The sequence below is a fragment of the Thunnus thynnus genome, chromosome 8 (genome assembly GCF_963924715.1).
Source record: "Thunnus thynnus chromosome 8, fThuThy2.1, whole genome shotgun sequence".
NCBI classification, from domain to species: domain Eukaryota; kingdom Metazoa; phylum Chordata; class Actinopteri; order Scombriformes; family Scombridae; genus Thunnus; species Thunnus thynnus.
In genome coordinates, this window is record NC_089524.1 from 10380850 (window position 1) to 10407644 (window position 26795).

The 26795-nt window shown below is 40.1% G+C and overlaps 2 protein-coding genes across 3 annotated transcripts in view; both read left to right on the plus strand.

Annotated features, from left to right (window-relative positions):
• cachd1 (cache domain containing 1) overlaps positions 1–9902 on the plus strand; it is a 90139-nt gene extending 80237 nt beyond the window's left edge. The window contains exons 22-27 of the mRNA XM_067596432.1: positions 250–366; positions 607–758; positions 1445–1606; positions 2608–2685; positions 2870–2971; positions 8211–9902. Coding sequence (XP_067452533.1) covers positions 250–366; positions 607–758; positions 1445–1606; positions 2608–2685; positions 2870–2971; positions 8211–8455 — 856 coding nt within the window. The 3' untranslated portion in view covers positions 8456–9902. The remainder of the gene's footprint in view (positions 1–249; positions 367–606; positions 759–1444; positions 1607–2607; positions 2686–2869; positions 2972–8210) is intronic.
• Positions 9903–19811: 9909 nt separating this feature from the next.
• Positions 19812–26795, plus strand: part of raver2 (ribonucleoprotein, PTB-binding 2) — a 101632-nt gene continuing 94648 nt past the window's right edge. The window contains exon 1 of one of the 2 annotated variants that reach the window (XM_067596435.1): positions 19812–20168. In XM_067596435.1, coding sequence (XP_067452536.1) covers positions 19896–20168 — 273 coding nt within the window. In that variant the 5' untranslated portion in view covers positions 19812–19895. The remainder of the gene's footprint in view (positions 20169–26795) is intronic. The other variant, XM_067596434.1, reaches the window with a different exon arrangement.

Sequence of the window (26795 nt, forward strand, 5' to 3'; positions counted from 1 at the left end):
TCTTTTTTTTTTTTTTTTTTCAAGCTGTTTTGCATAAATTGACAAGTTGAGGACATGACTTTGTGGGCTCATGCTTTTTAATGTCAATTTTACTTTATCTGCTTTTGTCATGTGTAATCATGTTTCATGCTTGGAATTGGATGGATGTTGTCTGCTGAATGTTGTTGTTTGTATTTTTTTCCAAGAATATGTACCTACGCTTCTCTGTTTTTTTACCTTGTGTGTTTTATGATTGTGTGTGTTGTGCAGAAACCCTAGCTGCGAGGTGCATCAGGAGCCCATCAGTCTGAATGTGATTGATCCCAGTTTGCATGACACCCTGCCCCAGTGTATCAACACCCGCTGCAGCCAGAGATACACCAGCAGGTAAACACGCACAGTTCATAACAACATCATAAATAAACCAACACACCAACCACGAGAACATTATAGTACACATTAACAGCACAGTGCCACCCAGTGGTATTGACGAAGAATGTCACTTTAGAAACATTTTTGCGTGTATTTACCCAGAATCTTGACTTACCACTTTGCCAATCTCTGAAAAAGTTTTTTCAAGTGTGTCTTGTTTTGATCATTGTATGTATATTCTGTATATTGTTTCAGCGACTGTTTCGGTGTGTTGGACTGTGAGTGGTGCATGGTGGACAGAGATGGTAAAACTCATCTAGACAAGCCATACTGTGCCCTGCAGAAAGAGTGTTTCGGGGGCATCGTTGGCGCAAAGAGTCCCTATGTGGATAGCATGGGGCTTCTGGGTGAGTGACATTTGGGTTTGAAAGCACGCTCTACTGAACCATTACCCTAAAGAAATGGTTATTTTAGGCCATCTGTTTGTAACTATGATGGGTTTTTTTAAGTCTGAGGTTGAGATAAATGAGCTGAATCTTTCAAATACTCTGCATCTCAAACAAGTTATATTTAAGAACTGGTAATAAAAGTTTTGGTTTTTTTTAACTTCAGTGCACTTCTAGTTAACATTTTAATCAGGCTTGGTTCCACAGTTATGAGACATTAAAAAACAATGTATAATGTCATCCAGCAGAGTAAAGAAACAAACAAGCAACAACAAAAGAATTCAGAAGGCACAATGTTTCTGGGTCCTCAGACCAGCAGAGCTGTTACATTTGTAGATCACAGAAAACCAATATTTCAAACGTTCTGTTGTTTTTCCTCAGTTTTTATATCACTTTTCTCAGAGGGGGATTTGGCCATCTGCCTGCAGTTAGATAACTCTTCCGCAGCAGTTCACACTGATGAGAGAATAGAGGCGAAGTAGAAGAAGCACTAGCAGTGCAGCAGGAGTTGAGATCTGACCCTGTGCTGTATGACATAAGCTTGTTGTATTACCACTTCTTGAGCCATCTGAAATCCTTTATAACTTCATTAAAAAAACGTCTGATTACACCTTTCTATCCTTTCGTCTTCTCTATTTCTCCTGCAGACGAGGAGGTGGCGTCTCTGAACATGATCAAGAGCGCACCTGTAGGTCCCGTCGCCGGGGGCATCATGGGATGCATCATGGTGTTGGTGCTGGCCGTGTATGCGTACAGACACCAGATTCACAGGCGCTCACACCAGCACATGTCACCACTGGCAGCGCAGGGTAAGACTGAAGGATGGACACACATATGTAGAAATGCAGTGTCTACATACATACAACTTACAGATATGACGTGAAATTTCATCACTTTTAACTGCTTTTTACAGCACACTGTCATATATTTTGGCCCAGAAAGTAGAAAAACACTAAATTCTGTTCTGAATTCTGCTTTATGCCTACTGGTTGGCCTGTAGTACTAAAAGAACTACAAGAGCAACAATGAAAACAAATCTGCTAGCTGTTTGTGTTACCCTTCACGTGTTTTTCCTCACATTTCTTTAAGTGTCAAAGAAAGACAGAAAGTTTTAAAGCAGTGTGGCAAATGCTGTTGGAGCTAAACAGCTGACATTAGCGTCACACAGCAGCAGCATCTGCTACATGATTTGTGTAATTACTCAGCGTTATTGACAAAAACATCTAACAAGATTACAGCCTCATTAAAACTCTTCGTCTTAGTCACTTTCAGTCTGATAGTTTGGTAAACAACTTGGAATAGATGGTGGAGCATACAGCGTTACGTTATCTCAAGGCATTACACTGAGGAATTGGCTCATAAAAACTGCAATACTCTTAGCTTTGTGTGTGTGTGTGTGTGTGTGTGTGCATGGAGGGTATGTTCAATCTCTTCCACAGCTTTAGCTTGTATTGGCAAGACACACAAACATACACAGTTAAAGGCAAGATTAACTTAAATTGCAGTTTTAAGGTGCAACATGTGCACCCTCCCTTTAAGTAAAAACTACACCTTTACACACACACACACACACACACAAAAACGAGCCTTCCTTCTGGCTGCTAAGATCATGTACACGAGTTATTATCTGGGCTGAAGAGCTAATTGGAATATTAACTGTAATCCTCACACACTCCATCTAAAATTAACTGGCCTTTGGGTTGTGGTTTTGGATAAATAAACCATGTTTGTAATACTTCGCATATTAGGATAGTAGCATCTATCTCATCTTGGTTTTCTGCTTCTTCCCTCCCACTCTCTTCACCTCCAGAAATGTCAGTGAGAATGTCCAACCTGGATAACGAAAGAGATGAGAGGGATGAAGACAGCCATGAGGACAGAGGAATCAGTAAGTTTTGTTTGATGTCTCATTGATATGAATTAAGTTATATGTAACATAAGCTACCACAAATACAAGGGTTTGAATACTTTGGATTGCACAGTTTTAAACTTGGGTTTACTATTGTACAGCTGGAGTATCTGCTCATTAAACAGAGCTTTTGTGCTGACCTGTGTCCTCTCCTAACTTCCAGTAAGTAACACTCGATTTATTGCCGCGGTGATCGAGAGGCACACTCACACTCCAGAGCGGAGACGGAGGTACTGGGGACGATCGGGGACAGAGAGTGACCATGGTAAGACATATTCTCTAGTTCTCACAAGCACATAGATCAATAGAGGTGGGAGGTTTACAAAAGAAGAACAAGCATGATGACATTCAATCATGCGGTACATCAGCATTGACAGAAAGCAAAACTGACTTTTCATAGATTTCCTACTACTTAGTAGTAATGTTACATGGTTCTCTAAAAGGTGAAACCTGGTCTAACTCAACTGAATATACTTAAAAATAACAGTTGAGCTATGTTACTGCTGTTTGTTGTCAGAATTTATATTTAATCATGACTGGGTGGACAGTTTTTAGTCAGAACAAGAAGCACCTACAATATCCCTGGGCACTGTTTTATATAAAATTTCCAATAATTGGTCATGAGCTTTCACTTCCTTTCCACGCTCTGGAGGTCAAATGTCCTCATAATCAGCTCTCCATGGAGGCGGTTCTTGCAACTGATCAATTTTTGTTACGTTATTCTTATACAACACTTTGTTCAGGCTAAAATAATCTTCGTGGTAAATGAATCAGTTTTTTTTTTGTTGTTGTTGTTTTTTTACACAAAACTGACCTATCCCACACTCCATAAAACAACTGATAACCACCCATGAGTTCTGCTGAGATTTTGCCTCAGGCGGAGACAATATAAGCACAGCTACGTCAATGTAAATATGGAATATTAGTATAAACGCAACCATGCGGGCATCATCACCTACACACACAGCAACGGGCTCTGGAACCAAACTCTCAACGATAGGACTTTCATTTTCCTCGAGCTGTCCACAAAGAGAGGGTTTCTGAGTTCACCCTTAAGCACAGGGTGAGGTGTTCAGATGTTCAGGGGGGATCTCGTAAGTAGTAACCACTTCTCCTCTCTGTTGAAAGAAGCCAGTTGAGGTGGTATAGAGCAGGCATTTAATCGGGATACCTCCTGGATGCCCTCCTGAGGAGACCCCCCGGGTAGACCCAGAACAAGCCGGATGGTGTGCATATCCCACCTGGGAAAGCTTTGGGATCCCCCTGGAAGAGCTGGAAGAGCTGGGTTACGCTTTGCCTGCTCCCACAGTGACCCAGGGCCATAGAAGTGACAAAACATTAAGTTTCTTTTCTCTACAATGAGGATATTTTACTAACATACATTATAGACCATAAACCCCTAACATGATAAAATTTTAGCTACATTGGCATAAAATTGCATATTTTAGGCTTAGGTATGACCTTTTTTTAACAAGTCTTATTCCTTTTTTGAATGCTACAGCACATCCACAGTTAGTTCTCAGATCTTTGGCAGCAGTACAGCTCCTGGCTTGTTCTTTTCATTATATCACAGCTCAGAACCTTGTTTTCTCTCATCTGCAGCTCTGACAGTGTTGCTCATGTTCTCTGTAGCCGTTTGTAGAACTTGCGAGTCTGACACTCGGATGAGTGTGGACGGACAGTTTCACCCACATGGGCTCTTACACCTACATATAGCATCACTTCACTTCCTGGCAATGAGTGTCTCGGTTGCTTGTTGTATAACTGATGATGACAAGTATGAAGAGTGGGGAGTGGGCTCAAGTGAAAGAAAGACACAAGTAAGCTGCGTGTTATGTACGATGTTGCTGTTAAGCCACAGAGGATAAAGAGATGTGAGGTGGAGCTGTAAGGACAATGAGAGACTAGATTAGGCCATAAACTGATTTTTAATTTCTTAAACTCTAGTATTGTGTTTTCTGTAGTTCATTGAAGATTATTCACCCCTGCTGCATGACATCTTTTGACAGTACTGATTTAATTTAAGATCTTAAATATCAATGAGATTATTTAACATATTCATAGGAACATTGTGTCATTTAAATGAAAATCTTTAATCCGGAACATCATTTACAAATGATATCTGCAAATGAGCAGTCTGATAAGTGGACAGGAAAGACACATCACATGTTATTTAACTGGCATGAGAAAAAAAACTGAAAATGGAGGACAAGTGGTGAGATATAGAAATGCAAAAATGATGAAAGAGGGGAAATAGGAGTGAAACGCAAGGGCAAGAGGACAGGGACAGAGAGGAAGATGAGTTTGAAATAATGGAAAGAGGGGGTGTTAGTCCGTCAGGGATTAAAATAAATTCATTACAAAGTTGATGCTTCAAAGTTGCTGCTCCTCTACGCTCTGTGCGCTCCTACCACAATCCACTCACTCATACTGCTGAAGGGTACGATAGTACACACATGCACACACAGGCTACGTGTAGCAGATAAATCAGAGCTGAAAATCTGTTAAGTGAGTGATGCACAAGCAATGCTGAAGGCCATGATGGTTATCAGCTGCAATATATGACTTGAATTACCCATTTAATCATGAATATTGTATATACAATGTACATACGATCTCCAGCTTTATTCCATACGCTCAATTTTAGAGTTTATGTTTACAACTGCTTTAGAAAGTCAGTATGTAGAGAAAGGAAGAGACATATTAATTATATACACTCACCAAGCAAAAGTGTTGCTAATATATTGCCCCCCTCATATATGTTAATGGAGTAGACAAAATATTAGGAACAGTTTTCAATATAATGCATTCCAGTACACCATCACCACCCACTACGAGCACAATAATAAACATAAAGTAGCATTATCACCTTTCTTGGTGAGAGACACAGTGTTATAAGTAGAAAACCAATGGTAGCCAAACGATTACAGCACATACCACATAACCGCAACGTCCCTGGTTCAAATCTGCATCGCATGTCATGTCCCTCTCTCTCTCCCTCCCTTGTTTCCTGTCTGCCTCTCTACTGTCAACTGTTGAAAAAATGCAAAAATTCCCAAAAAACATACCTTAAAACAGTAGAAAACAAATGTAGTAAAAGAGAATAAAAGAGAATAAAAAGATTGACTCTTATTTAAAAGTAAGTTAAAAGCTAGCGTATTCCCCGAGATGTCAAACCCTTCATTTAAACACAGTTTTTAGTCAACATGTCATTCAGTTTATGACTTTGGATGTCTTTGAGGTGTCTGTGAACTGTCTCCAGGATTTGTCTTGTTTCCAGCTGTTAGAAGAAAAGTCTCCAAATGTTCTGAAACCTCAAAGGTCCAATCATAATAAGAAATTTTGGAGTCTGTCTCCAAGCTGCAATCACATGCTAGCTTTCCCCTGTCTCTTCACATCTCTTGATATTAAGAGAGATTTGCTTTCCTTCACCTGATGCAGCTGAAGATTGTCAACAGGACACGGTTAGCTGTAGACCTGCCTGAAACTCTGGCTCTTGCTCTGTGGGAAAAGGGGATAAACTGTGCTGAAGTTGGCATTTCCATGTCTGGAACTTCTTTGAAGTCTCCATCCCTCCCTTTCGTTAAATCCCTTCCTTCCTCTCTCCTTCTCTCTGCCCTCCCCCCCTCTCCTTCCCCACCTTGTCACTCCCTCTGCTCATTCTTCTGTCTCTCCAGTTCTTTGTCAGCTTTCTCTCTTTTGGTATCAAAGCCCAGCTAATCTTGTGAGAATCAGGGAGGGGGAATTATTGGAAAGCCTCTCATTTTGACTTCAGAACAGGATTTTAGGACACTTTAGTGGTACATACAGGACATTACTTTATTTTGTGTGTCACTGCATTGTGGGACATTATAGTAAGTTACTATCTGTATTCCCTCTGCATTCTTACAGCAACATATGACAGGAAGAATATAATGAAAGCAGATCTTTTGTTGGACTTTATGAATTTTTGACTTGGTCCTAGAGTTGTTAAACATTCATGTTGAGTTAGCCAATACAAAACAAGGCTTCTGCATGATACTATAAACTCCAAAAGCCAGAAGAACTTGAAGGATCAGATGAGTTTACTTGATGATTCAGATGTTTGGAGTATAGAGGATTTTGTTAGTCGATAAATTTGACACAAGGCCAGACACACACATACTTCAACCTACATGACACACACACACACACACACCCACATCCACACTCACACACATGCTCGCAAATCACTTGGTTCAGTTTCTCTGGAGGTTTAATGTTTCATCATCCAGAATGGAGGCAATTTTTTTCATAAATATAATGGTCGAGGTACTCAAGCTTGTAGGGCTATTTGCTCATCAGTAATAACAGATTGATGTTCTCATCATGCAGCATGTTGGTGTCGTTTTAAAACCTGAAAAAAGACGGCACTAAGGGAATTAAAGAAAGGAAGGTTGTTTCCAGATCAGCTCCCAAAATTGTAAAGAAAAGTCAGACCATGTGTTCCTGATATGTTTCATGGTCCTTAAGGTGATGAAACCCACTCAGAAGATGAAATTTACTGCTGTAAGATTCATAAAGCTTTCAGAAATTAAGACATGTTTTATTCCATTTTGGGCTTTTAAAATTCAACCAGTTATTTACTTTTTCTCTGACCCACTAATCGCTTTTCTTTATGACAGCAGTATTGCCCTCCCACTGCTCCAGTTACCAATGTATCCTCACTGCCATGTTGGCTTGTGTTTTTATCTCCTCGGGCAGAACGTATGTGCAAAATGTGTAGGGAACTGGCCATGAATATGCATGCTTGCTTTTTTTTTTTTCCAAATTGTATGAGATTGCTGAAAACATAAGGAGGAACTGCCCATAGGATATGTTAAGTTGTCAATGTGCCATCAAAGAGGAATAATGTAATGCTTTCAGTGCTACCATGTGCTACCATGTATTCACATGAATGTTTCTCTGTTGAATGTCTACAACTTGAGGGCGTCATTCGCTATGGCATATTCCCATTTCTATGCCAAACCAGTATACATGTAACTGGCAAGTCTATCACATTTGCTTGACTATCAGTGTCTGAATGAGGTTTGCTATATAATATGGTGATGGTTTATGTTGCATTTTTTTATTGAGTGGGTGTGCATTTTGAGGTAAAACATGCAAATTAAGGATGTTTTGGTAGCCTCATGATTAAAGCATGTACTACATAACTGCAGTATCCTCGGTGTGATTCCAGCCGGGGACATTTTTTTGCATTTCATACCACCCTGTCTCTCCCCACATTGCCCATCTTTACACTGTTAACTATCAAAGGCTAACAATGTCAAAACAAAAAAAAACAAGTTATGATCTAGCAATTACAGTTTCAAGTTGTAAATTGTGGGATACTTTTATATTCTGTTTTCAAAAACATGCAGAGAACCTCAAATTACTTTAAAAAGATACAACCCGGGGTCTCAACAGTATTGTGCGTACTGATGAGATTTATTTTAGAGTTGTTTAAAATGAAAACAGTCCACTAACCTCCATGTTTTTGTCTCCAGGCTACAGCACCATGAGTCCACAGGAGGACAGTGAGAATCCACCCGGCAACAACGACCCGCTCTCTGCGGGTGTCGACGTCGGAAACCACGACGACGACCTGGACCTGGACACGCCTCCCCAGACGGCCGCGTTGCTCAGCCACAAGTTCCACCCCTACCGGCACACGCACACACACCACCACCCGCTGCACACGCACCACCTGCAAGCTGCAGTCACCGTGCACAGTGTGGATGCAGAGTGCTGATCCTCAGTGTGAACTGCACCCTCCTGCCAGGGATGGAACTGTTTTTTTTATGAAAGACTATTTTTAAAAAACACTTGTGCTTGATTAGACGGCACTCAGTGGGTACTGTCGGGATAGATGGTCCCTGGAAACTCCGCCATGAATGGATGTTTAGCTTAATATGGGTATTATCCTCATGCTCTCATTTTGCCAACATCCCCATCTCAACCTTTTTTTCATTGAACCCCATTCAAAAGCTGGCGAGTGAAGATAATCAGACCCGGGGCCAGTAAAAATAACGAAATGTTTGTTTTCTGGAGGAATTTGACATTGAGGACTCTGTAAGAGCACACAAAAAACCTTTGGGAGCAAACAAAATGGTGTTTGAGCCCATTCATCGGCCTTTCATAAGGAGAGGACACAACTGGAACCTAAAAGCCTTGAGGGAGGACAAAGTTCTTCATTTCCAAGTGGAAGGCCAGAGCAAACACTTTTATAAAACCAGTGGATAATTAAATTAAATCTAGAGCCTGATGGGAAGCCCTTTCTCCTCAGGGCTCTCCCTCCTAAGCTCCACACAGGTTGTTTCCCACTAAGCTCCACTTGTGGTGAGGGGCAGGAGGGGAACAGAGCACTCCTTACATTTGTGAAAACTGCTGGACATCTCTGATGAAGAGTTAAAATACTGTATTTCCAACACAGACATGGATCTAATGTGGGATTCTATCATTCTATATCACAACTTTACTCTCCCTGATTCTGCGGATAGACACTCAAAACGTTGGTCATCTGTGAGAGTTTCTGCCTTTTTATCCAAAGGAGTAGCTGCTGGTCTTATATGAAAGGGTTGAAAATATATGGACATTTTACATAAATATCCATGAACTTCACGATAGAAAAGATTTTCTCTGATCCACATGAATACAGAAAAAAAAAAAAACACTATTAAGAGGAATAAGATTATTTTTCTACTATTTATTAAAGAGGTAGATTGCAGGACAGATGAGCAAAGAGCTGCAGCTAGTCAAGTGTTATTCACATACACACTCCCTGTAACTAATGCATCATATCATAAGCTCATCATTTTCATTTATTTCTCCCCCAAAATTTGTGAATGTATGTGTTTATTTTGAATTTGAAGAATATCACTACATTACTAGAAGTGAAAATTGGACTATTTGCAGCGCAACTCATTTTTTGTTTTACATCACTCTGGTGCGTAACGAGCAGCTCGTTTGCTTTATTTCCTCCATTTTTCTTTTTTCACTTTCTGTTACAGTACTCTGAGCTATGCTCTCCACCAGAGGATCCCGTTCACTATACAGAGTGGTGAACAGTGTCTTCTTTAAGCAGGAAACCTCTTTGGATGGGCAGGGACCTAAAATCTGAGTCAAAATCAGATGTGCTTCTTTCAAAAAAAAATAAAAATAATAAAAAAAATAAAAAAATCCAGATATTTTTAAGGGTATTGGTAAAAAAACAAAAACAACAAGCCTTATTCACGTCATGTCAGAGCAGTTAGGAGGAGGTGGTCCTTGACATACACAGCACATTTTTTTGTTTCTGTCTGTTTTCACACTTCTGATTCACTGAGGTCTGTGTGTACTTGCAAGGTAAGACTCGCTGTGCCGAACATCTTTATTCTGGACATGTCCTCTCTATCGGGAGAGAGAGAGAGAGAACTTGGACGCTCGCTGGCCTTTTTAAGCCTCCTGGGGATGGAGGATGGAAGAGAGAGAAAGTAACACCAGCAAAACATCCCCCTGGCTTTAGTCACTGCTGGGGGATTTGGTGTGTCCGGATAATTGGGGACCCTCACAGTGGTCTTGAGAAACTGACAGAGACTGAGTGATGTCCTCTCTATCTGCCTGAGTAGAAAAACACCAATACAGAATGTTGTTCTTTTTTCCCCCCATTTTACTACAGTTTTTTTGCCTGTGTTGCCGAGCAGATAGTGTGTGTACGTTAACGCTGTGTGCTAAATTTTGTGCAAAAATAAGTTTCCATTGATGCCCGTGATGGAGTCTCCCCCCCTCATCAAAGAGTGAGAGAGGGGAGAGATGCTGCTGTTATTGTACAGAGGCTACACCCATCTGTCAGCTCCTCTGTGGTTAACCACTCAAAATATCTTTTCTACACGTCTCTGGTGTGTGTGAGAGTGTGTGTGTGTATGTGAGAGATAGTGTGAAGAATGAATGTTGATCCACCTGGAACCTTTTCATTGAATGCATTGTTGTATTTTTTTTTTCAAGATAGTATTAGAGAATATAGGTGAAATTATTATGATTGAGAAATCCACTTATTTTTATTCTGATGAAGCGTCACTCGACCCGATCTGTGCTTAGTTGGTTTGATTGTTCAACCGGTCAAATCATGTCAGTATGGCATCCATTTATTTCTGGGTGCAAAAAATGTCTGTTGTGTTTTTTTGTTTTTTTTTCAGAGATTCATTATGAAGTGTAAATACAGAATCACAAATAGCTATTAATGTCCTGTACACTCCAGTTTTTTTATGTTGGTAAGACATGATGTATGCTTCAAGTGATGCTCAAATATTTGGGTTGATATTGAATTGTCTGTTCATGGTGTCTCACTATATTTTTGATGCCTTGGATGTTTTGTTTTTTTAGGTTTATTTTTCTTTAGGTCCATATTGGATGGAAGTCAGTACTTGGAAAAAATTAATACACACTTTTACGTTTGAGAGACTTCTAGTTTTCAAAGTTTTATTGTGTGTTTTGGAAATGTCAAAGAAAGCTTATCTCTCCGTAAACTAATTCTAGATTGCAAGAATAACGGTACTTCATCTTTTCACTGAGTAATGACCAAAAATAACAACAGTGTATTAGATTCGGGGGTTTACAGTAGGCTGCTATGGTTCTGTTGCTACTTAAGACTGAAAATCACATTCATTTACAGCTAGTGTTGTGTGTTTGTCACTTTAGTAGAATATTTACATTAACACACCCGATGGGAGCCCATTAAAGTTTCAGCTGCAAAAGTGTGAAATAAATTATCTCTGATAGAGCTGAGAGACTAAAACCTACATTACGTGTTGGTATTGCCTTGTACATCCTCACTTCATAAAACCACTGTTCTTGAACTCACTGGATGTATGTAGTGGGTGAAATATTCCAGTCATCATTATTCTATTTGACCAGTTACTGATAGAGGTTTGTCTGTATAAACCAGATTTATTAACAGTTCCTGCCCCTGTATGTCATGTTTAGACCCACAGTCATTCACAACAACGGAAAAAACTGCTCTCAGTTCAGTCTGACATCAAAGCAGTCTTGTAGCATTTCAGGGCAATCTTTTTAGATCAATGCAGTCTTGCAGATATCGTGTGTTGAGGCAATTTGTTTTCCTCTAAATTGAGTTTGTTGTCAAAGGCATTTTTTTCTGGAGAGCTTTTAAACAGTATTTACCAGCTGTTGTAAACAAGTATATGTGTGTGTATACAGAACACTCTGAATCGCATTAATTAATGTACTGAAGGAACATGTGTACATCACCCCCTCATGTATCATATAAAGTTATCAAATTGAGATTTATTGCAATGTGAATGTGATAAAGTCCATTTTACACTTAAATTGCCTCTCGTTTTTTTTATTCCATACAATTTTTGTGAGGGCTTTTAGTGGGTCAATCTACAACCAAGCATATAGCTCAGCAAAGTGCTGCTGCTCTGCTCACTGGGGGTTTACATTTTTAAGTATACTGCCTTCAGGCTGTGCTCCAATCTCAAATCCCAGTGTCAAAGCAGATGTTTTCAATTAGTTATCAAAAGCTCAACACCTGCTGTGGCATCACTGATTGGGGCATGGCTTGAAGTTAGGGATGCAACTAATGATTGTTTTCATTCTGGATTAATCTGTCGATTATTTTCTTGATTAAATCGATTAGTTGTTTAGTCTATCAAATGTCACTGTTTCTCAAAGCCAAAAGTGACGTCCTCAAATGTCTTCCAAGAGTCAACAAGCCAAAGATATTCTGTTTACTGTCATAACAGACTAAAAGAAACCAGAAAATATTCACATTTAAGAAGCTGGAACAAGACAATCATTGCAGCTACACTTGAAGTGCAGCAAACCTTGTTCTGAACCCACTTTATGCACATTTTTACAACAGATATTTTGTCATCATAGCAGGAAAAGCTCAGGTAGGACTGATGACATTAACTCAGTTCCATCATGCACTATACGTAGATCAGGGTCACACATTTGGAAAAAGTGGAATGCAGCCATCATTAATGCTCTTAATTGCACCTGTGCTTTTCCTGCTTTGACGTGTCAAAATGTCTGCTGTGAAAAATCAATACTTAGGCGGTCCAGCTCCTGTTATTGTCTATGTTTCTCACTTGCATGTTGAGATAATTAAATGCCACGTGATGAATGTAAGTCCAAGATTCACTTTCCTTTTTATCTCTGTTTTGGTCTCTCCTGAGAGAAAACACTATGTGTTTTTAGCTTCTGCCTATTGGTTAGTTGTGGCCAACTGTGTACATTATGTCCACGTTTGACAGTTAGTACACATAGTGTGTTTGTCATATGTTTTTTAATAAAAACAGCTGACTGTAATTTCTGGAAATGGGATGAATGAAAGCAGGATTTCCGGGCAGTAACATATAATCAAAACAATGAGCGAAAATACACTGAAAAGCTCTGTAGAGCTGAGGAGGAAATATGAGTTGTGATAGTGTGACAATGTAAGTTAATAGTCATTTTATCCATTTTTACCTAACTTTTTTTTTAAACTAATATAGAAAACATTTATTAGTGCAGCTTTTAAATATGTTTACTGTTTACTCAAAGATCCCCCAAATCAATTTATGTCATAATTAAATGTCAGGTAAGTTAATTCACTTTTTTAAATCTCAATTAATGTTGACAGACGAAAGTGACCACCAGATGATACTAATTAACTTTTTTGGTTCAAGTTTGCTATTAGATAACCAAAAATTGATCAGTTTTGTACTCACACAAATATAACTCCAAATGTAATAATATGTCAAACACGTAGTATTTCAAGCACAACATGCTGAATTATACAGGAGTGTCTCCTTTACACCTGACCTGAATGCCTTTGGACTGTTGGAAGAAACATTCAAACAGAGGAAGAAAAGCAAACTCCACATACTCAAAACTTCGGTCAGTGTTGCGGCCAATTTATCTAACATGGAAAAACAGAAATATTATGCTTTAAAAAACTCCTCCTCGCTGATATTTAGGTCCAAAATATGCCAATGGTGTTTCTCTATTATCAGGAAGACCATTTTGCTCTTACAGTGGAGGTCATGGAACAGGTCACCCACAAACCCCCTTCACACACACAGTAAACCACGGAGATTATCTGCAGGGGATTTTGTGTGTGTCTCAATACATTACCTGACCTCGTATCCACTGACGGCAGAGTAAAATTGCCTGATGTCCTCGCATTATTCTCTCTGGTTCATGGAGGGACATTTAGGACATGACATTCCAAAAAGTTGCTCTTCAGAGGCTTCTTGGCCTTGTTTAGAAGGGGGGAATTGTAATGACATGTAGAACTGACTAACGCTATGTTTAACTGGGATAGTTGTCTGGCCGAAACACAGTTTTTCAACATGAAGACTCGTGTCTGCCAGCATCCACCATGCTGGAAGTGAACTTGAGAAGTAAAAAGGCATTTGAGAATAGAACATTTATTTGTGTTTAATGTTCAAAGGACCAGAGGTTTATGGCTTTTGTAGTAAAAAATATTTCTTTCTTTTTTTTTTTTGTAAATTTAAATGAAAGAATGTAACTACTGTCGGTATGTTGGTGAACCTTGAGAATAAACTCTCGACCCCGGCTACAAGAAACAAGCACTTCCCAATGTTTTCCAAGCTATTGGTCATAGGTCATGCAGTTTGTGGGTGGAGGAAAAATGGTGGTACATACTGCCTGGAAGACCCTATCAGTTATTTATGAGGCTTTTCTGTACAAACAACCACAGATGGAAAGGCAACATGGTTCTGACACAACAATATAACAGGCTGCTTTGGTTTGGGGGAAAGAGCAGTATGCTGTTTTATGGGTTGTTTTTTTTCTTTTTTTTTACTTTTACAAAGAGTGAAACAGGGGCGCCAGGGTATGGGGCTTTCTTCCTATCTTTATTCAAGAGTGTGGTCTTTCAATTTGAGAGCATGATTTATTGATTTCATGTTCAGATTTTGTAATTCTGTCCCTCAAAACCCTGCCCTCGCACTCAAATAGCCCCTGCTTGCACTTACGTTTTCTCTGCTTCTGCTCAAACTGTATGCTTGCACTCAGATATATTGTTGCTTGCACAGATTTTCGGCTCCAGCTTCAGCCCTTCTCCTCGCACTCAGGCTGCTTCTGTGCTCTCGTTTAACATCAGCTCTCAGATTTCTGCTCTGCTCTCGGATTTTTTTGTGCAATAAGCCCCAACATCATCTCCTGTTTGCGTCCAGCCTTTGTTGCATGTCAGTCCCCATCTCTCTACTGTTGCCTATAATAAATGCATAAAACCTGCCTGTTGAGGACTTGTTATAGGATTAGTTTGGTGATATTATATATTTTTCTTATTGTCAACAAATCCAATGAAAAGACAGAAACCATCAATGAATTGACCTTTTTACCAGGTATTGTCTGTGTAGCCAAACTGTGATTTATCTTATTCTCCTGTGCTGTAGAACTCCATGTTTGTCCAAAAACTATTAAAAACACACCAATAAGCCACACTGTTGCACTGGGTGGCATGTTCTGCAATTTATTTTGAGTTAATCCCACCATCCTGCCTCCAGAAATATTCACTAGCACACCAAAATCGCAGGTTTTATGCATAATTTGACAATCCAATTTAGTATTTGGGGAAACAATAAATGTGCTGAGACTTTACTTATATGTCTGGCTCCTGTTGCACGCCAAAATGACTGAATGGGAACAATCTGGTTAATTTGGATTTGTTTAATACTCCTCATTTTACACAAATTTCTGTAAAAGGATATTTCAGTTTCATTCTTTTTTTTTTTAATATTCTCCCTGTCTCTGCTACAGCACATGACATAATAATCAATGCAATGACTAAGTTAGTTATTCTAATATTGAGAGGGACACCTGTGTTTGTAGCATGTAGGAAGGCTGAATTGGAAAAGAACATCTGTGATTTTGCAAGGTCAGTCTCTAGTTTCCCAGTCACTTGATCTCATATCTTGAGATCTCAAATTTGATTTAAATGAACGATAGAAAAGGTACTGTGTCGCTGTCTATTTTGAGAGAAGGTCATAGAGTGCAGCTATGTAAATTGTTTCTCCTTAAGGTGGATAGTGGAAATAGAGAGGGACATGCTGGGCTCTCAGTTTACTGAACATCAGCAGGGAAGTAGTTCAGCACTGTTGAGAGCTGAAGGACAGAAGGAGTTCTCTCTCCATGTCCTATAAACCTTTACAGTTTGTCAGCATTCATTCATACCTCACCTACAGTACATGTTTTGACCTGTTTTTGTCTCTTTTGTCACAGTATTTCCACTACTCTTTCTCTCAAGCCGTCTCCTGCTCCCTGCCAGGGAAACACTGTGAATTAGAACACTGAGCTCGGTGTCCAAGCACCCTCGGGTCATTTCAGTCAGTCTCCGCTCTGCCAACTAGTCCAGCAGACATGCACTAGCAGCATATTTTTGTGCAGTCCAGAGTCCCACTTTCCCAAACGCATCTTAGCGGTGTAATCATCTCAAGTCTTGCATGCAAGCAATTTAAAGCACTTTGAAATCACTTTGACAGACAGCACTTTCAATCCTATCATGTGGCTTTTGCTAAAAATATGTAGAAAACATTTGCAACCACTAACACAGTTTGAACCTTGAAATCTGCCAAGGAGGGATTTTATCAGCTCTGTACATCTCTACACGATTCCCACCTCATTTTAACAAAATAAACTAAAGAAATCAGCAATTACTGGCTAATCGGAGCTGTTTAGAGGATCAAGTGACATAAAAAAAAATTGCACAAACTTGAGCAAAGGGGTAATCAAGTCAAAATAAAAGCTACTTTCTCATTACTTACTGACTTGCTGGCCACATAAAAGTTTCCCTGACGCACCAGTAGAGAGGTATGCTTATGACCACAGTAATTAGGACATGAATTGGGCAGGGAACTCTTGTGCATATTGTCCCCATGGGTCCAGGTCAGCTGTTTTTAGTAGGTCACATGTCCCTTAATCTCTTCTATAATGTAAGAGAAAGGAAGCCACCCTACCACACTGCATCTGTGATCATTTATGAGCGCACAGCACCGGCTCATAAAAGGAGGGGGAGTCCATTTTTACATCTCCTGCTTGCTGCACTCCAGACAGGATTGCAGAGTGAGATGTCCATAATCACACTGCACAGTCGTAGAGAATATGCACACACGTATACATGTTCACCGTCAACTCCCACACGCAATGAACCACTTTGCCATTTAGGGTTCATCCCTTCCCTCCCTCATCCCTCTCCTCCTCTTCCCTCCCATCCTGACGCCTACTGAGCTCATCCCAGGTGCCTGCTTTGCCCGTTCAGCCACTCTGCCCACCCACGCCCTCAAACTCTCAGTCCCAGCGAGCAGCGGCGAACGTTTTCCCGCTTTCTTCTTCTCCTCTCTACTCCCACCCACTCCAAAAGGCTGTGAATCACTGGCTGACACGCTGAAGCACCAGCAGGGCTCTTGTGATTTAGATGGAAAGGGACTCACATCTCTTTTTCCTTTGGTTTATTGAGCATAGTCCAATATTATGGGGTTTGACTTGCACATTGGTAAAACGCTTTGAAAGATACAGAGTGTGTGTAACCGTGTGGAGCGGCTGTAGGCTGACATGAGATAATGCAAGCGTGTGTTAGTGTATCTCTGAGTGTAATATGGTGCTGGCATGCGTGTGTGCCAGGGGGACTGAGAGGAAAAAAATTAATTGTTCTCTCATGGAAACGTTGTTTAGCACTTAGTGGAGTGATTCATGCATCTCCAAAATCAGCCTGTGCAAGTGACAGGCAAGTCCTTGCTGTCTTTTCAGAGAACCACTGCTCAATGATTCATGTCCCCCAATCTGTCAGCAGGCACTGCCTATTGTGTGAGCTGTAGTTAGATCCAAAACTGACTTCTACTGAATGTTTTTCAACTGTCAAAAAAGGGGCTTTGTTTCAGCTGACTGCAATGTTTATTTAACGTAACATGTCTTGCATATAGGATTCATTCTGGTTAGGTGCCTTTCACACCTTTTGATTTCCTGGAGGATGTGAGATTGTGACTTGGATTCTTAAACTCTCATCTAACTGATGAGGACATGACAGTCTGAAGACAAGCAAACCTGCATCTGATCAGGAGTCTGAGATTCAGCTGAAGGTATCAGGAACCAAGTCCCATTAGGGTTGCGGCTAACAATTATTTTCATCACTGACTAATCTGCCAATTATTCCTGATTAAAGTGCCCATTGTAATTTCCTAGAGCTTATAGTGACTTCTTAATGACTTGTTTTGTCTGTCTAACAGTGCAAAACTAGAGATCTACTGATATAAAAGTTATACTATTCACTATCTGACAGAAAAGCTGCAAATCGTCACATTTTTGAAGACGGAAGCAGAGTATGTTTTGTATTTTTGTTTCAGGATGTGCGCTAATAGATGACACAATTAAAACCTGCTTTTGGAGGTAGAATATGTCCTCCATATAAATTTCATGCTGGTGGAAGAGGAGGAGGGCATGTTTATGATATATTTGTAGTGTACACAATACTAAGTAGGATCGAACTGATTAATGCAGAATCTTTCACAGAAAAATAAACATGCTGCTGGTCTTCCATTTCTTCTGTTTGAAATTCCACAAAATGCTTTTTTTTTCTTTCTTTGGCCTCTCCACTCTGGAGTGGACTGGGCACAGTCTTGTTTGAAGCATTCAGACAAACAGTCCGTATACAGTAGGTGCGTTTCAGTTACGCTGGTTCAGCCACTTGGCAATGCGAGATCATTTTCGCCCACTGACAACTGTGATTGTCTGGACTCCGATCTGCCAAGAAACGCTTCACACAGATGGCGAGAGAAAGAACATGGAGTTTGAATGATGGGGGTTGATTTCACTGTCTCTTACAGGCCCTGGCATAATCGCGCTCTAAAAATTTCCTAAGTGGGTTGATGTGTGCTTGCTAACATGTTTGTGTGCCTACATGAGTGTGAATGCATCCTATGACTGTGAGTATGCCATGTGTGTGTCTGTCAGCGACTCATGCAGCCTGCGGAAGCTACACAGGCATTGTGAGGACTCGGCAGGGAGCTCTGTTTCCCTTGTGTTTGCCAGGAGCAGCTTTCCACCCACGGTGGGCAGGCAGGCAGGCAGGCAGGCAGGCAGGCTCAGTTGGCTGCGAGGCTGGCATTCACTGGATGACTTGGGTAGAAAGGAGGGAAGGCACACAGCCATTCATGGTCACATTATGCACATGAGGAACAAGAAAGCTCTGGTGGTTTAGAGATATTCTCCAATTTCTCTCTTTGACCAAAAGAAGAAATGTGTTAATTGAGCTACAGAACCAAAATAACTAGAGTTTCTCTTTGTGCACAAATGCACAAAGATGTGCATATATTTACGATCTCAGAGTTGTCTAAAATGTATTTTAGAGAACTCAAAACACTTGTCAGATTCAACATGTGATGATCTATTCACTCTCTCTAACTTTCTGCCTAATATCTGGAGCTGACATGGATGTTTTGAGGATTAAAAAGAGTGCCATACAAAAATCAAGAATCCTTACTGTAGCTAAAAAAAAGCTGCTTGTCAATGCAATTCAGAAGCACACACACACCAAACAAATGTTTGAGGGCCTATTGGCGATAATGAGGAATCTTAATTGGCTCCTATACATTTAGCAGACAGTTGGGGTCGCCAGGAGTCTGAGGTGCAGCCGATATGCCATGTGGAAACCACGAACTGCCCATTTTGAACGTTGTTTCGACTATTAGCTCCTTCAAACCTTTTCAAAAATGTATTAATATTATTTTTTTTATATTGAAATAAAATCCTGCTGGTTGCAGTTTCTTTGTTTTATTTAAGCAGCTGCATATGGAATAGATATATTTAGCAGCCAAAAAGCAAACTGAGAGATAAAAGCATAAGTTTAAATGTATAATTTGATAATATAGGCAAAATCTGTAGATTGATAGGCTATAAGTAAATAGATAAATGTTTTATTACAAAAATACATTTAGGGAAAAATGTGTTAATTTGACTCACTAAAATAATAATTAGTTATAAGTTTTGTTTTGTTTTTCATTTTACTCAGGTGTTTTATCTTTCTCTCTCTCTCTTTCTCTCTTTCACTAACACACCTCCCACCTGCTCTCTCTCTCGCTCTCTCTCTCTCTCTCTCTCTCTCTCTCTCTCTCACTCTCTCTCTTTCTCTCGCTTTCTCTCTCCGTCTCTCTCTCACTTCCCTCACACTTTTCCCTCAGCTACCCAAAATGGCGGCAGCCTCATCCATCCAGCCGCCGAGCGTTCACTCTTCTCTAACCCGGGAGAGCGCACTTTCCCCGGAGATGGACAGCCCCGAGAGCCGGCAGCCGGAGGATGAGGAGGCGGCGGCAGCGCAGCCCTCGGAGCCGGGGATTAGCCTCCGCGACCTGCCGGACCTGGAGCCGGAGGAGATCGAGCGGAGGCTGGCCAAAACTCGCCAGGAGCTGAGCAACAGGAGGAAAATCCTCATTAAGAACCTGCCGCCTGACACCACTAACCAGGTATAGTTTAGAAAAGGGACAACTGACGCAAAAGTAGTGTGGTGCAGTTAGTTTACCGGTTTGAAGCGTATCGAGACTTATTGTGAGTCAGTGGTGCTCAGTAGTTTAGTTTGCACTGACCGTCGCACTTTCCAATACGTTTAATCTGCATTTCCAAAGACTAATGATAGTGGTGTGCAGGGATTTTACCATAATTTACCTTCTCTCTTCAAACCAAATATCTTTTAAAAACCTTTTAAAGTTTTTATTTATATAGTTTTTAAATTCACCGGAGGATCACTGTGATGGGTGCAATAAATCTTCTGTGGAGTTGGAAACACATTAGTCACCAGGTTATTTGTTTAACACCATGACTTTGCACACCATCACTCTAATTTGTATGAATAAATTCACTGACTGAACTTTAACATTCAGCAGTTAAACACAGTCCACATATTGTTTACTTGAAGAGCAAGCCCCACAGATGCAAATCAGTTGTATTTCTCATCTGATTTAAAAAAAAAAGGTAAATAATAGTTTTCAATCCTATAGCCTAATATTTAACATTGATGTAATTAAACCATTAACAGCATCAAAAACATCAGTAACTTTATGTGATTTGATCTATTCTGACTCCTAGATGCCTCGTTTCCTTATTTACTGCAAAGCACGTTGTTTGACATATTTTGAACATGTAACCTTTTTTTTCCACTCACAAACACGATACACATTATACACGTTATAGATGTGTGTTGTGTTTCTGAGATCTTGTGTTGTGTTTCTGAGATCTTGCACAAGCGGTCCGATGCTTGCTGCTTTTCCTTGCAACCGAGGAGACAGATGAAATAAACTTATTCATGCACCTGCACTAACAGCAGACACCCTTGTGTGAGAGTAAGAAAGCAGGATTACTGTTTGTTGATGTGGACGATTGTTTTTTTTATGAACACCCGCTTGGCATCATATTATCTAGTTTCTTCTACCACTACATGATCAGATATTTTATCTGCATGCAGCAGTGCATTTTCGGGTAACATCTGTTATCTGTGTGCTTTTTCTTTTATTCTTGTAGCTTTTTGCAGCATAAAGATTAATATACAATGATATATAACAATATAAAAGCACATTTGACATTGCAATCAGCTAATTTGCTAAACTTAATGTGTTACAGACAGTTCAATATCGCACACGCCCAAATGTTTCACGACAACGTAAACAAGAAGCAGAACTTCTCTTGCTCGCTCACGTTGTTATGTTTTCAAGACATGACAGGTCCATAATTCCAGACTCGTTGTAAACATATTGCTTCAATCAGATTTCTCTATCGGAGGCAACAGCAGATTAAACGTTTTATGATTTTATGTTTATTATACATCTGAGAACTTTTGTGCGCGTGTTTCTCGTCAAAGACCACAAAGCGTTTTCACTGTTTGTAACTTTAAGAGCTTTTTGATGTCTCCTCCCGGGTGTCGTTCATCACTCGTGACAGCACGCAAACCTTCACGAGGCAGCGTGTCAAAGGCCCCGATGGTGTATTCCTTCGGGATTGTAGCACCAGATAGAGGCTGGCTGCCAAGGAGAACCGGCACTCTGCATAGTTTTTTGTGTGTTTGTGTATATGCAAAAGGAGAAAAGGGAGAGAGAGAGAGAGAGAGGGAGAGGGAGGGAGGGAGTGTGACTGCATGGTGTGTGTGAGAAATGAGAAACAGAGGGGAGAGAGTGGAAAAGCCACTTGGATCAGGTGAAGCAACAGAAGTGGAATTTCTCTTTCTGTATTTTCCACATTATTCATGTGTCAGAACGAGTGTGATATGTTTAGTGAGCCTGAGCAGAGCAGTCGGAAGAGCGCAGCAGCATGAAGTCTGCCCCGCTGAATGTGCCACATAAATCTATCAGTTTTTAAAGGAGTAGTTCAGAGTCTTGACATTAGGTGGTATGAGTTACTGACTGGTAGTGATGCTATTGAAATGACATCAGCTCAGACTATGGATCTTGCCAACTGCTTGTCAGAAAGAAACCACATCCCAGCATTCAAAAAATAGCGTACCGTCCATCATAGGCTACAGCATCACCGTGGATAATTAGAACTTTATTCTGAGTCTTCTGTTGTGATTTTAAAATGTGTCCAAAAATCTGCAGAGTCCTCGAGATTCATATGTATTAGTCAAGAATCAATCGACGGGAAATTAATCTGCGACACTTTTGACAATGGATCGAATGGGTTTAAAACACGGAGTAAGGTGCAGGCCATCCAGGACAATGTCAGTCATCCTCTCCACAACACCCTGGCAGGCAAGAGAAGCAGCTGCAGCAGACGGCTCATCTCGCTGCGCTGCAGGACTGAACGGTTCAGGAGATCCTTTGTCCCCACAGCCATCAGGCTTTACAACACCTCAGCCAATGGCAGGGGCTCATGACCTGGGTTGTTGGTTGCCCCTCTCTCTCTCTCTCTTCCTGTCCTCTCTCTCTCTCTCTACCCACCACCCTCACCCACTGGACATTTATTTATATGACTCTTTGCTTTAACCCTGTGCATCCTGCATTACCTTCTTCTATTGTGTATTGTCTTTAATCTATATTTATATGCTAATACAGATTGTGTTAGCTACTGGACACCTGAATTTCCCCAAGGGGGTGAATAAATTATCTCTCTCTATCTTTCTCTCTCTCCCTCTTTCTCTCTCACTCTCTCTCTATTTCTCTCTAATTCTTAAAGCCATTTAATAGGCAAAAATGCCAAATATTCCCAGGTTCTAGCTTCTCAAATGTGAGAATTTGTTGCTTTTCTCAGCTTTATGTCATATAAATTAAGTATCTTCGAGTTTTAGACTGTTAGTTGGACCAAACATGCAATTTGAAGATGTTGCCTCAAGTTCTGGGAAATTGTGATTTTGCATTTTTTAAACAAATTGCCTTATTCTAGCTACTCAAATGTGAATATTATCTGGTTTATTTAGTCCTCTGTGACAGTAAACTGAATATCGTTGGGTTGTGGACTGTTTGTCGGGACGCAACAAGACGTTTGAGGACGTCACCTTTTGGCTTTGGGAAACAGTGATCAATATTTTTTTACCATTTTCGGACATTTTATAAATGATTAATCAAGAAAATAATGGACAGATGCATCTATCAGTTAGTTGCAGCCCTATACTCATACAGTAAAACCTGATTCTATGTTTTGGTATTTAACAGGGCTTAAAAGCTTTTGCTGCTCTTGCTTGGTCTTGTGTAGGAGCCCCGTGTTATTCATAGCGCAGTTGTTTACATTACAGTATCTTCTATAAGGGTATAGATTTATGACGAAGGAAAGTCCTCGTCACCGGCTTATATAACCTGTCTGATGGACTCAACAACACCCAGCCGACTCTATCTCCCATTCCCCCCATACCCGCTGCCCCATTAGTGAACACTATATTGCAGATTGGATATGTGTGTGAGTGAGTGTGTGGAGTTCATGGTGCACTGTGTCAGATATATGGCCCTGCTGACAGTCCTCATCTCAGAGAGAAGTAGAGTGGGGGGGGGGGGGGGATGATGGTGAGAAGAGTGCAGTGAGAAACGAGAGAAGGGAGACAGAAGAGTTGGGTGAGAGGAGAGGAAAAGAAAAGGTAGAAGACGGAGGAAAGACAAATGAAAAGGAAAGAAAATACAAAGGTGGTTTAAGGAGAAACAGGGAGAGGCATTTGGTTGAAAGAAAGATGGGGAAATGAGACTTCTTGCTCAGTTTTTTCTTTTTTTTTTTCCACCCCACATTCTGCAATGCCCCCCAGATAGGAGTCGCTAATAGGGTTTATTGCATTTTATCAAATCCAAATCCACTATCAAATCCACTTATTGAATCAGAATTTTTTTTTAAACCCCTCATCAATTCTAATCAGGTTTAACTGCCAACATTTGCAAGTAACTAAACCTTTAAAAAACTAAACCTCAAAGATTCAACTGAGCTCTGTAATCAGCTTTTGTTGGCTGAGAAGGCAGAAAGGTGTCAGTTTTGGGCGGCAGCTTGATTTAATGTTTAAAACCTGTACCTACAAACTGAAAATGATAAATATGTTTCTGACACACTAGAATAACAAGTGTAGCATACATAACTGTTACACCTCCAAATACCGGAGGTCCCGATTCAGAATTATGATTTTTCTTATTGTCAACAAATCTCTTGTGCAGAACCAAACAAACAACGAACCGATCCCACTTACAAGAATTGTCTGTTTATCCAACGCTTGATATATCTTATTGCTCTGTTGCTATAAACCTCCAGTGTTGCTCAAAAACTATTAAAAAACACTTCAGTGAGCCACATCGCTGCACTAGGTCACATGTTCCTTCTCTGAAGACTAATAACAGCAACCTCTTGATTTTGTTCTACCTTGTAAACTACATTGTAAATCTCAGAACTTCAGTACAAGTAAATTACTGTACATACTGGACCACGATTGGCTCCAAACCAGTTGTGATGTCACAAATCATGTTTGTAGGTACACGCCTTTAACTCAAGATTTTTGGTGAGCACAGACAAACTTTCCTTGGTGATATGGTTTAAGATGAATGTGAAAACAGTTTTCTATTGTCAAACTCTGCATATTATTCTGCACATTGAAGCTCAATAATCCAACTCAAATAACAAGAACAAAGTCACATTTTTGAATGCAGGGGTGGGGGGGGCTTTAAAATATTGACATTATATGTGTGAAAGCTTGGTCTTGTTGAATTAGATAAACATACAGTCCACTCGGGTTTCTACAGTGGTCCTTATGTATGATCATTGGTTGAATACAGACTTGAAGATGGCACATTAAACAACAGCCAAGTTTTATTTTAACAGTTTACAGAATTATTGTTAATTACTTACAACTGATATGCCGCCGGTGATGTTTGGCATTTTAACTGGTGAAACTGATGGTCAGAGCCAGCTAAAAATGAGACACTGCTACCTGAATGTTTTATATCTCTCTTTCACCAAAGATAGATAAGAGGTTTGTTAGAGTTGGAGCTTAGTGAATCTGTGTATTTCGCCAACCAGAAAATTGATTTTAAAATGGAATCTTCTATCTGAACCTGTTCCTAGACATCATCCCTCACCAGCTTCCCACACACCAACCAAATTGGAAAAAGTCCCATGAGTTGATCCCTGGTATTTAGCAAGCCCTTAACTCACTACCGCACCCCAGACTACACTTGATATTTTATTAAGAATAAAAATGCTGTTTTATTCAAGTCAAGCATGTAATGTAAAAACATATTTGCAGATACACAGGAGGGTAGAATAAATGTGGGTTTTGTTTTTGTGCGTGTGTGTGTGTACTTGTATGGCTATCATTATGAGAACCAATTTGAGTTTTAGACCTGTGAAAGTGAGGACATTTTGGCCGGTCCTCACTTCCTGACACACCTTCAACGGGCTGTTTGAGGGTTCAGACTTGGTTTTAGGGTCAAGGTTTGAATTGGGTTAAGGTTCAGTTTAGGGTAAGGGTTGGGGTTAAGCATTTAGTTGTCATGATTAGGGGCTAGGGAATACATTATGTTGATGAATGTCCTCACTAAGATAGCTATACAAATGTGTGTGTGTGTGTGTGGGGACGAGGTTAGCTTCCAAGGACTTCTGCTAAGTTCTTGAATTATTCAGCGTGTGTCACAAAACTTGTGTGAGATGTGTTTGTGCATGTGTTTATGTGCGTTTCTTTTTGACAGTGTGGACAGTGTGTTTGTGTGTGTGTGTAGTTGTTTGCATATGTACAGGTAAACACAAATACATGTAAATGTGACAAAGCAGCATGTGCCTCTTTCCACCCACTTCCTCCTCTCGTTTTACATGCTGTGATGTGTGTGTATGTATGTGTGTGTTTGTGTGTCAGTAGCAGATGTTCATGAAATCTGCCCCTCCTGACAGTGGGCAGCCTTCATCACCTTCATCAGTTAGGAGTCTGCATGCAAACACAGTGTTATGATTTAGCTGTTTACTGTGGCATCAGTCACCTCGAAGTTTTGCACATGTTTGTGCGGCAATGATCCCGCAGGCACCTGAGATACACCTGTTCAACTGACTACTGATAATACAACCAGGACGACGACGGTGGTGGATAGAAGGAAGGGGGGGGAGTATTGTGACAGACTGTATATTTGGCCTTGGTGAGGGGGTTAAAATTGATATCAGAATATTAATGAGTATTTCTTTATTTATTGTAAATGATTTGCCAGGTATGTATAATCACATAAAATAACAAATTTTTTTGTGCATTATGTCAGACAAAGCTCTTACAAAAACTGAACTAATTTTGTTTTATATTAAAATGGGTTCAGAATCAATTTATTTAAAACATTTTATTACAGGCAAACTCAATTTGCTCAGCATTAAAGTGTATACAGCAACATGTGACATGAGACTATAATAAATAACATATCATTCCAGTTCAAGTTGATAATATATGATTATACGTATATTCAGTATATAATATTGAATTATTGCCCAGTCCTACCATATATGCCAACTAAAGACAGTGAGGCTAAGCTGTAAGTATTTGGCAGGAAGGTTATTATGGATTTGGGAGTGGCCTCGTGAAAAGAGGGAAACCAAAATATTGGTTAAATGGTTTCAGAGTAAACAGAGAAAGTGGGAATTGGATTAGATAAAAGGTTTGGGAGTAAACC